The 13,382-nt window shown below is 30.9% G+C and overlaps 1 protein-coding gene across 4 annotated transcripts in view; it reads right to left on the bottom strand.

Annotated features, from left to right (window-relative positions):
- Positions 1–13,382, bottom strand: part of sdt (MAGUK p55 family member stardust) — a 57,510-nt gene that overhangs the window by 5,651 nt on the left and 38,477 nt on the right. For all 4 annotated transcript variants that reach the window (XM_015516930.2, XM_015516933.2, XM_089225410.1 and 1 more), the window contains 2 exons: positions 9,579–9,746; positions 524–767 (listed from right to left, as the gene is read on the bottom strand). In XM_015516930.2, the coding sequence (XP_015372416.1) occupies positions 524–767; positions 9,579–9,746 (412 nt within the window). The remainder of the gene's footprint in view (positions 1–523; positions 768–9,578; positions 9,747–13,382) is intronic.

Below are 13,382 nucleotides of genomic sequence, written 5' to 3'. Positions count from 1 at the left end.
TCAGTTCGCTTATGGTAAATCATTTGTTTTTAGATAAATTAACTTTAATGTACCTACCGAGCGCGTGTTTAATATTCAGATATTATATTATGTTATTATATCGAAAACTGGGAGAAAATCACACTGATAAGTATAATTTATTACCAACTTTAAATATGTAGACTAGGTATTTAATCTTTAAGCCGTATTATTTACTTTATATTTTTATACTTTAGGTATCTACCTATACAAGAGTCGTCAGAAGTAGAATGCAATTCCCCCCCCCCCTCGGGTGTGGTGAGAGGAAGCGAACAAACGTATGCCAACGGGTGGCGCCACTCTGGTATTCGCCGTATTAATTCGTCTTGTATTTAGACATATTTAGAACCCTGTTATTGCTTCGTGTTGCACCTTACTTTGTCTAAGTAACATTATAACTTATAAGCTTTCCTCGAAATACTTCACAAGACCTGCGTCCGTTTTCGGGCGACTAAACAATATGAATGCGGAAGAAAAATGAAAAAGCCAAAATGGTATCACTCACCTACAACCCTGTATATCGGCTCGTATGGATCTTGCGATTCTTCTTCGGCGTCATCCACCGCACCGATAGTGGTGCGGTTGTTGTCCTCGTCCTGTTCCGAGGAAAACCCATCGTTGACAATTCCCGTTTCCGGCGGTTCATGTTCGAGTTCCCGAAGTTTTTTCGACCCTCTCATCGACCGATTGAGAAATTCGTTTTGTTGAGCGACCCTGTCCTCATCTTCTTTTCGCTTCCGCAGCGCATCCTATAAATGCACAAAACAATCGTTGTTATTATAATAACATATTGTGTCATCGTACGTTATATTATATAGTTATGTGAAATTATAGTTATTGACGTTTAAAAGTAAATTTGATTTCTGTGGATGATTAACAAAAATCCTCCATAGAAATGCTTTGCGGTGTTGCGTGAGAATCAAGTATGCGCCGTATTGTAATTGTATTATAATATTAAATAAGTAGCCAGGTGGTAGGTACCGCTGATTTCGGAATCGTTGTCCGACGGTGGGTAAGTTCCATCACCGGAGTACGCGTAATTATCATGATAACATCGACTGTTGTTCAAATAATTACGAATGTATGAATATTATAATATTATTGAACACCATCGCACACATTTGATATAGCCACCCGCGTGTCACTCGGACGTGCGTACGAGGTAGTCTGACGTACGTTAAAGTTACGCATAAATCCCGACGTTATAGTATTATTATTAGGTATTATTTTGTTATTATGTTTACGGTCCGGAGGACGACCGGATAAAGCTGCTGCCGCGTATACCTACGGTACATCCGATTGGGAGGAGTAATGCACGCGCGGCGTATAGCTTCGAAAAGGATATATTGTATTATTGGTGAGTATACCTAGGTATAGGTTTTTCGTTTGTTTTTGTTTCCTACGATTATTATCGGACAACCACAAAATACATTATTGCCGTCGGGATGTACGAAACAACGACAAAGTCATTATTACACGACCTTGGTGGCTTGGTACCTATATAGAAACTCTCGATAGTTTACTCGAGAAACAATATACCTATTTACGAGTTTACGACAGAGGTCATCATCGTCGTCGTCGGCCGAAAGAAATCAGCACGAATTCTCTAAGAAAAACAAAAATACGTTTTTTTATCATACCATTGCATTTAGTCGGTCATTGTATGCCGTTATGATAATATAAAAGCAATAATATACATATAGTGTCTTTAACAATTCTTAAGCATATATTATATGTTTGCATCGAGTTGCACGTAATTTTCATAAAAATATTATATACCTTACACGAAGACAGACACACTCATCGTGTTTGTTCTCGGCTTAGAGGTTTATTGATAAATATTATCGTAGTATATTATATTATTATTATTCATGTTTCGTTTGTGCTGCAGGTCTCACTCCCGACGATGTGTATAACGATAATATTATATCCGAGATACGACGAGACTTATTTTATTATTACGACATCAAATCGATACCTGCACAGACGGTCTACCTACCTAAAATGTTATACATTTCTAAGGTTCTTATAAATTATAATAATATGTTTCAGTCGCTCAAATTGGGGAGGGCAATCTTAAAATTAAATTATTTGAATAAAGCTGCAAATAACTCTTTAACACTATTATTATTATTATTATTGCACAATGTATACATTTTCTCGGTTTGTTACCTCACAATACACGTCACTGCCACAGCAGATAAGATTAAAATTAATGAAGTATTCTCTTGTTCTGTCGACATTATTATAAGCACGAAACAATATGATTCAATCAGGTCGACTCTGAATTGTATAGAAATCATTGTTCTACCACACACCTACATGGAAATATATGCATATGGAAAGATTCTATACCATTTCTTAAGTAGGTATAAGAATACACTTTATTATATAATGTAATAATATAATATAAAAATTCGTCAGATCAACATATAAAATTCGAATCGAATGTGTCGACATAAAAGCGGATTAAAAATCTAACAAACCGGGTTCGTTATTTTCATGCTAGGCATATAAATAATATAAAATAAAGAATAAATAAATATTTATTATTTATATTTAATAAATTGAAAGTTCCTATAAACAGTCACACAGACATAAAAGATGGTGGATGTCGGATAAATTATATACAAGTTTCTTAACGGGTAAAATTTAGATATTTCATGTTCGTTTCTTGTGTTCCTATACCGCGTTACAATCTAAAATTTCAGTTCCTAGATATATTTTCAAGGTTTTAGGACAGAAAGGCAGGAAGTGCCAGACTATAGTGGTCTTTGGTAAGGTTAAAATTGTTTAATAATTTTTTTATTACACTTAACTAAAACTAGGTTTCAGTTAAAAATGTAAATAAAACCATTGCGATTTAATATTATAAATACAATATAAAAATTTCATTGTAGTCTTTTTAAACACATGAAAACCTACAAATTGTAATCATGCCAAAACCAGGAGGTAGGTACCTTACATTTTTGGTACATGATAAAATAAAGAAATGTATTTGTTTTTGTATACCTTGCGACAAATTCATTTTAACAATGATATTAACAGCACTACGAAAACAAATTATATTTCCTAAGTATTATAATAATTATTGTATATTTTATTGTTCAAATTGAATCACACAGTTCCTTCCATATAATTAAATTCACTAAACCAACATTGTGTTATATAGGTATTGAGTTTTATTGAAAAATGAAATTGTTTTCTACTCTTTCAGCAGCGTTTTTTTTTTTTTTTTTTTTTAATTCTATTAAATATTTTATATATTTATGCAGTTATAACAATAATTAAGGTAAATTAATATACTGCCGAGATCAGGGCGAACTCTTCATATAAAATTGAAGATAAATTATTGAAAATTATCTTCTGAGTTGATAACAGCAGTAAACAACCTATATGTACTAACAGCCCGTGCACAAAAATCAATTCAGCAGTTCATGTTTTTTGTCTTTTATAATACAGGATTTGTGAACGTCAAGTTAATGTTAGGTACCCATCGTGTGCATATATGCATTCTACATTAACTAATTTATCAATAATAATAATTAAGTAATGCATTTTTAACTCGCATAATATGTCTAGGTATAATGATATAGGCTATTAAGCCATACAAATATATACGATTAATGAAAATTCGAGGTCACTACATTGATTACGGAAATATGAAACCGTATATTTTCTTAAAAACATTAATTTTAAATCCAAAATGTACCTAATATTATAAAGAAAAAAACCATAGTAATAATTACCAATCCAATACGAGCCATCGCACAGCTAAAGGTAGGCGTGCACGCACTGCGGTGCACAATCGTTTGGACGTACGACAAAACCCGTAATGAGCGAAAGCCCATAAAAACGTTAATTTTTTTTTAATTTTTATCTCTTCGACAACGCACGTAATCTCGAGTACTGGCGAAATGAAATGTGTATGCATAATAATATAATAGTTCGAAAACTATACAGTGCGCATAAAGCACATATATATACGGGCCAATGTTTTGTACACACGACCATAATACTTATATACGTATACTACAACACACATTTCGTGTTTTTTGTTTTGACATGACGACTACTATTACAGATAGATGGTCAATATAACACATTTAATATGCCTCGGAGTTTCAAAAACACACCACCACTATTCCAACGGTTGTCACAATAAAGTGTTTAATATTATATTATATATGAGCTGCGCGTATACTAATCACTGCAGCATTGCACAAAATAATATTATTATTCGTTTATTGTCACGGCAAAAATCATATAATATATATTTTGAAAATGTAATATTATTTCGCATTTTTTTTTTTTTTTTTATTAGGAAAGAGCCCTCGGCAGCATAGGCCATTGGGCTTACAAAATATGAATAGCTTAAATTAAATATTTACAGTAAGAAACGTACAAGGGAGAACTTAATTCTAGATTTTGGATTGAAGGTTTGCTGTTGTGATGAATTGGATGATGTCTGTTATGGCCTTGGGATGATATTTCGCATTTTATTATTATTATTATTATTACTATTTTCGCCACCCGGAGTTATGCAACGATGAAAAATATGCGAGCCACCTGTTATGTAACATCATCCCATGATGATGGACACCTGTATAAATGTACCTATATTCGATATTCTCGTGTGAAAAAATATCGGTACGCTTACCTACATATTTTGGTATAATCCATATATTATTATAATAACTGCACCTGCTCCTCAGACACAAGACCCTGCAGTATGTGTAATAACATTTTTTTTCTTTTTATAACAATAAAAATGACGATCTACGGGGCGATTCATCTAGTGTGCTTTTTGTATCCTTATATAATGCGATTGTTCCTTTTTTACTGTGTGTCATTACGCAGACGTTTTTTTTTTTTTTTTTGAAAATTCTGATGTATCATTTGGTTAATCAAAATCCAGACGATTAGTTTCCAAGCTATTTGAATGAATATTTTACAAAGGAAAATATCCCTTAATAATAATTTTACACAATATACAAAATAAATGTAATTCTTAATAGCTAGTACTTATTGTATTCTGAAAATGTTCGCAAATAATGAACTATTTACAGACCATTTAATAAATAATAATAAGTATAAATTTCAAATCATCATACCCTCCAAACCTTCCGATTCCTATTATCCTTATAGTAAAATCTCCAATCAATACCTTAACACTATCAACAAAAAAACAAACATTTTCTTTGTTATTTAATGTAAGAAAATTTTGCACATCACCACTGCAGAACACTTATCAAATGGTATGTATTGTATGACTATAATGTGGTCCTTAAACGCATACACGTAAGAATTTCATTGATCAGAATTTGAATGCATTAATTATTTAAAAAAAATAGATGTGAACAAGGTTGCCGGTTGGTGAATTACCCTGTATATTTACATATATTACCTCCCATATAACATTGTATTTGACAATTTATAAGTTGTCTGTGAAATTATATCATCGCGGCGACTGCGTCTGTTTAGTGTGTGTATGCATAAAATATTACACTTCGATCTAAACAACAGCGTATAGAAATTTTTTTCACTACTGAAAAAAAAATACATAACATAATCTTCTAAATCAAATATTTTGCAACACTCGCAAATATACACAAGCGCTTATACAACAACAAGAAAAATGCGCGTATGATGCAGTACCGCAAATCGACACGGAGAGAAAGAGATAGGGTGAACGAGAGAGACGGAAAAGAGGAAAATGTTTTTTCCTCGTAGTGAATCATTCGGAAAGCATCTAATGTTTCACCTGAGATGTTTATTTCTGCGTGAATCGTAAAATACGACGAGAAAAAAATTATTGAGAAAACGGACGACGATAACGATAAATATGACTAAATATTATACTATGAAGTAGCGTAATATTTTTCCCGCGAAGAAATCCGATCAGTCAAATACACCATTTTATATAGCCATACATAAGTTAAATACAATGTAAAATATTATTATATTATACAGGGTGATCCGTTTACAAAGATACACTAATTTTAAGTATACTTTTTCAAAAATCTAAAAAAAATTATCAAAACCGTAATTTTGAAGTAGTTACACGACATATTTCCAAAACAAAAATAAATAATTTTTTTATGAAATCAAAGCTTGTAATTAAAATAACCTTGTAAAAAACCACCATAGGTATAGTGATAAACGATCAATTATAAGCCATTACGTTAATAGATCACCCTGTGGCCTGTACCCACGAGTCAGCGATCGTCGTCGGGATTGGTTCGATCATGGATGAGGAAGGTTTTCCAAACTATTTATGCCACCTAATATTATGAACAATCGTATAGACTTGTAAATAAGTATGGTTCGTTGGCTCGCGCATATTATAACGCCATCACAACTTACTACGATCCTAAGACTATGCGGCAGGTAAAGTATATACAGGAACGCCAACTTATAACTATTATTATTATTATTGTGATTACCGTGGACCACCGACCGACCACCAAAATAATATTGTTATGCTAGTACAGATCGCGATTTTTTTCCCACGTTCCAGAAATTCGTGAGACTCGTTTGTCATTGATAATATATATGGGTATTATTTAGGTAACAGCGTTAAGCATTTTTTTTGAACTCAAAAGATGACTTTCATTTACTACTTCATGCGCCGACGTCGCCGTCGTTTACGGGAAAACTGAATATTATGCGTCAGTATATAATATAAAACATCATCATTGACTCTACTATGTGTAGATAACTAAAATCGCCGTGTCAGAATGCTTGTGAAAAAAAAAAATTGATAAGTTACGTTGTAAAACCTGTATACTAAACGCATTATATAGAATATAGAATTATCAACTGACATAATATATTATTTGAGTATTGTGTCATCGCACTACCCTGCGGATACTTATTACATAATAATATTATGGGGAATTATAAACAAATATTTTTCGTTATTTTCAAATGGTTGTTGTCGCGCATAGTGACAGTCGTAATTTTCATCGGATCGTATTATTTTATGAGATGCGCATTGTCGAATCGTGTTCGTATTTTTTTTTTCGTTCTAGACGCACATTAATAAAATGTTTTACTCGGAACGTAATATTATATTATTATTGTTAAAAGTTTCGAAAAAAAAAATGAATGAATACTACCCGTGTGCCAAAGTATAATATTGTATTCATCATGCTTAATCCAGTATTCACGAAGGAATAAACGTCGTGTAATATATAGGTATATCGTAGGAAGGCACACACGTTCTTGCCCTTGAATAAATATTATATTTTATTTTTTGCACGAAATATCGAGACGATTTTCAATGGTACATAAGACTTGTCGACACGCGGTGTACGCAGCAACGATTATTATTATTGTATAATATAACAAAATATTATTTTAAAGTCATTATAGACATATTATTATTATTTGATGACAAAAAAAAGATAAGTATCCATAAATTTTCAGGAAAATAAGTACAATTTTATATAATCTAGGTAACTATCAAACCGTCTTACACACACACACACATATATTTATATATATAAAGGTGCTGAAGAATGTTCGGGTCGAATGTACGTATATATGGGATCATCAAGCTGCAGTAGGTATATATATATATGTACATATGTGTGTGTGTGTGTAAAGGTATCGTTTATTATATATCTCCCTCCCCCACCGGTAACGGATCGGTGTAGATATACGGTGGAATGCGAAGGTCATGCTACGAGAGATACCTGCAGCATACACGCACTGTCGTGTAGGTATAATATACACGGTGCACAATGCCAGTAGTTGTGTGTAGGTACTGTACCTACAGTGTTCCCGAAAAAAACAATATAATATTATAATCAATCTGCCCGTGTCATTTGTATCGTTCCGGAACAATAAATTAACCGGTGCGAATTAAATGAAATTGCGGGGCTTCGAGGGAGGCGAGGAATAGAGGATAATACACAGTTATAGAAGAGTAGTGGTAATAATGTAATATCATTGTCAACGGAGTAACACTCAAAACCGTAAGAAAAACGCATAAAAAACATATAGGTAATAAATAACAAACTTAATATTATAATATTGATAACGGATCGCCGCCGGAAGTAATAGATATCGCAGTAATGTTAACTGAGTATAAAAATTTGATATGACGTTGAAAAGTGAAAATCTCTGACATCTATTAATGAAATATTATTAAGGTGAAAATGAAGATGTTTATTATTTTCATTTTTGAATTTCGTCTAAGAAATTTATCAAATTACTGTTTTGTATTGAAAATGTCATAATTTATTTTTTTATTTTTTTAAGGGGTAGGGCGCACTTGACACCTAAAATGTTGAGGTCCTGCAATGTATAAGTTTGAAAGATTCTATAGACCGTCAAACGATGGTAAATTGTTTAATGTTTTTCTGTTCATATATAACAACATTATATAACATCCGCACTTATATATATATAGCGGTATTAAAGACGTGTGCCCTCCTCGTTTAATGATTATCGATAAACGAATGTATTTTTTACTATACATTATTATGAACTAAGGTTTCACTACTTACGTTTATAGTTTTGTGTTAGTCATGGCGTCTAACTATTAGCACTATTAGCAGTATTGATTTTTCTAGATTTTATTTTTGCATAAACAATAAGTATTGGTGTAGAAATGTAACGCTGTAGCTGCATATACGCATCGGACATCCTAAATATTTAATCAACTTAGCAGGGGATCAAGAATTTAAAATGAAATCAAAGAAAAACATTTTTGAATATGAGCTATACGGTCAACAATCATAAATGATTGAAATGCAGAATATGCGTACAGCAGATCTGTAGGTCGAGAAATACAATGAATATTCCTAAAATATGTACAAAACACTAGGTACTTATACTAAATGATATAGATATAGGTATAATTTAAATATAGTGTGAAACATGTGTTGTTGAACATGAACTAATCGGTGAGAAAATAAATTCTAGGGCTGGTCAATACTTCGCCATCGTCGAATAAAACTTGAAATGACGACGATGAATTATGATAATTAAAACAATATTTAAATCGCTCCCCCATAGTTAAATTTAATCAGACTGTCTTATATCAATCATGGCTATTGCCAAACACCAGCAAACTGAAAACGCGTGATCTAATAAATTTAAAGAGTCGTTGATTTTAACCCCGAATAATAACTACAAAATAATTGGGGCATTGGGCATACGGTAATATTAATTCTATAGTTTAGGACTCGATGCCAATATTTTGTTACAAAAAATTTTTTATCATAGGTACACGACTATTATATTTTAATGTAATAACTAATACGATTAAGTATAATATATTATATAATCCGTATATTGTGATTTAAAAATAGTTTGTCTGAAATTGAAACAGGACCGTTTCGAGTCGAACTTTTATCCGATCGGTAAAAATATGGATAGGGGAAGAGGAGAGGGGTGTAGTTCATAATATAGACACATAGGTCATAGGGTGTCGCCGTTAATACATGTCATCGCCTCGTTTACGTATACGATAAGTAAATCGTATAATAATATATTCAAGTGGGTCGTATCGTACACAAGTGGTTATCTCATAAAGTCATAACATTTACCTGATATTTCTTGATGCTCTCCAACTGCTCCTTAGTGGGCTCAGTGGACGATATGGTAACGATCGTGTTGTTGTTGATGCTGGCCTGCTGAAGCTGCTGTTTGATCACGTCGGACCGGGGCGGTGGAGGCGGCGGAGCCACATGTCTCTCTGGTACCGCAGAACCGTTCTAAAAATATGAGTATAGTACAATAATATATAATAATAATTTTACATGTTTCGTGAATTAAATTTGTCATAAATGTGTACATATATATAGAACATAATATTATATAACATAAGACTATTAGAGGGGAAAAGTTACTTACATCGAGCAAAAATGACAGAAAATAAAATGAAAACGCCGGAGAGTCGAGAAAGTGAATTCGGTTGAATACTCTGAATGCATTAATGCATTATATTATATTATTATATGAACATTAGTCATTGCAGTAACCTATGGGGTTTGACCTGTAGGAATCGATCTGGAGAAAGGCATGACTTACGAGATACTTTGTGGCGTCGTTGGTACAATAAACCATAATATACGTCTTGCATCAAACCTATTATACGGTTGTCTAAATAATTATTAATAATAAGCTAATAAAACGAGCAAATGAAAATCCGAAATTTTTTCACTCGATGATATCAACATTATTAACTGATCCAATTCGAAATACGATATTGGAACGATTAAGACAACGAACTTATCATACCGTTTCCAAGAATTCGCTTACACAATTAATACAGCAGTTTTTATATGCATATATTTATCGTTATATCGTTGTATGTTACTGAATTAATTTGATGTAACTTTATAATATTAATGTTCATTACGTGATACTCGAGTAAAATAAAATTAACAACAATTTTATTGTACTGAGTTTCTTGTTTTTACACAAATAAAAACAATATATAATAAACATCAAATGTCTACAAATTTTATTTGAGAATATAATACTGAATCATTTATGTGATATCTTCGAATAATGTATAGCTAGTAAAATACAGACACAATTTAAACAGATAGAATTAAAATAACCACTAAAATAAAAATACTATCAAGATGGAAATGTTTTATGTTCATGATCATTAAAATAACTTGTTAAGTATCTTTTAACATTTTTTTCAGTTCCTAAATACTTGCCTCAAATTTGAAAAATTAATACTATAAAATATTTAATATGTACCTATAAACAATATATAATAATATTATGTAAGTGGGCCGTGGGGACAAGTTAAGATACAGAATTCGTACGCAACTGAGTGTAGACATTTGGCCACACCAAACCACAATTTATGTATTTTATTAATGAATAGTAACAAATCTTGATTTAAATAATTACAAAAATTAATCTCATGTACCTACTCATATAATGATAGACTATAAATATAATATATGATCGAACTGATTGCATTTATTAAATATTTAAAAATTTAAAAAAAACTCTTTCCACAAAAAGAAATGTTCTAGAACGTGATCAACATACCATAATGAGCTATATAACAACTTGAAATCACATACTTTGCATTTTTTTAATTACAGAAATATGGCTTAACAAATGAAAAAAATATTTTATACCTACCACATAATAACTTAAGAATATTCATTTATTTTCGAGTACTTAATGAAAAAATTAATTTACACAAATATCGATTTAAAACATAATAATATATTATATTCACCTGTACACTCGAATTTAATAGCACAGATAAACATCAATAATTATTAAATTAAGTGGGTAATTGAAACACCTAAATCTACTAAGCAATTTAATACGCCAATACTGCAAAATGGTTGACTAAAATGTACCTATACCAAGTATTTCAAAACATGTTTACCTAGTAGTAACATTGTCCTCAAAATCAAATATACGTACTTTATAAATTTATCAGTGTAATGTAACAGTAATGAAAAAATTAATTATGATATATTTATTTTAAAACAATCAAATAATGTTGTATAAGAGAATAGTTTAAGATATTGCGTAAAAATAATAAATTGAAATATTTTTACATTAATCTGCCGCAATAAACTAAATACAGGAGGTAAATCGATACACTATTTCAATTTGTTTATTAAGCTTTTATATAGGTATTGTTTGAATGTCTAAAATAGAAAAATAAATTATTAAGTAAAGATAATAACTTACTATAATAAGTGTATTTCTTTAAATATAATGCAGTTCGTAAACGCATCTCGTTAGTGCTACTGTATAAGTAAGCGTTGTTTGAATATTTTAAATTATTTTAAACAATACAATGTAATAATTTAATATTTAAAATACATTTAATAAGAATAAAAGGTGTGAGATTTAAACATGTCTCATTATATTTTACTTACTATTTCATTGAATTAAAAAGACAGTATTTAAATTTACATTAATTTTCCATAAAATATACGTCACACCTATTTGCACTGTCAGTGTAGGTAGTGAACGCATTAGGAAAAATACTAGCTTAATGCGTTTATTACAGTGAAGAATATTGCGTACTGAGAACTAAGTGAAATAAATTGTGATTATTAGCTTCAAATTTTTTAATTGTATTAATATCATATAATAACAGTAAAGATTTAGCTAAATAACTAGCAATAATAATATGTTTAAGTTCAATCATTATTAATTATCGTTCCAGTATGCCATAAAATAACAATAACTTTCAAATGTGAAACTATTTTGGAGACTTGGGAATTATTTGAGCGGTCTAAGACCGAACCTAACCAATCACCACCTCCAAGCTGATGAATTTCATTTTAGACCGAAATCTAGCGTGTGACCAGCCAGCTGCTACTATTACAGCGTGAAAATGTGACTTTCGTCCTGACGCCTAGGCCAACTGTACAATATTAACTGTAGCGAACGGATAATAAAAACAATTTCGAATAATAATAATTATTAGAGATATAGGTAGTAGTTAGAAATATATCGTAGGTATCTGATTAATATGTCTATATGTAGGTACCCTGACTAAGGCAAGGAATTGCGCTGTCTCCCACACTTTTCAATTTAGCATTATAAAGAGTAAAAATAAAAGAGAAACGCAAAAAACAACAAGAAAATGGTCGTGATCAGAAACAATATTTTGTTAGCTTACGCGGATTACATCGTCATCCTTGGATAATGCAAAACAGATCTAACAGCAAACACGCTTAAACTGTTAAACACTATAATGTAAAAAAAATGGTACTTAAAATTAACGAGAATAAAACAAAATACATGGTTATTACGAAAAAGCATACAATTATAGGTATTATATGCAAAACCTCATAGTCGGACTTGTTTGAAAAAATTTAAGATTTCAAATATTTTGGTGGTCAATATAAACCCAAAGAAGTAATATGCATAACGAAATAATACTGATAATTTCTTCAGGAAATGGAAGGGTATCATACAATAACAAGTAAATTTACATCAAAAGAAACCAAAACGAAGCTTTTTATAACCTATCTGAGTTGTATTGTTATATGTATACCTACGAAACCTGGGTAACAATTAAAGGCATTGAATCAAAACTCCTAATATTTGAAAGAAAATTGTTAAAAATAATTATTGGTCCTATATCCGCGGCACGCGTGCCAAAAGTGGCACGTTTATAAAATTTCAATGATACACAAATAATTAAAATTGTAAAAAATTATGATATTCGTAAGACTTTGATTCTAAAAATTTCAAAGAAACAAACTATAAACATTTTAAAAATTATAATATTTCTATGTAAATTTGATTATGTTACTATATTTATTATGTTCTATTTAGTGTTAACAATCTTCGGGCACGTGAAAAATTGTCAAACTTTTGATTGCAAAAATAGGGCACTAGACCTA

The sequence above is a fragment of the Diuraphis noxia genome, unplaced genomic scaffold (assembly GCF_037042655.1).
Source record: "Diuraphis noxia isolate RWA-SAM2 unplaced genomic scaffold, SU_Dnox_SAM2 contig0004, whole genome shotgun sequence".
Taxonomy (NCBI): domain Eukaryota; kingdom Metazoa; phylum Arthropoda; class Insecta; order Hemiptera; family Aphididae; genus Diuraphis; species Diuraphis noxia.
Note: the sequence above shows the minus strand (reverse complement) of the source record. Positions and strands in the feature narration are given on the sequence as shown.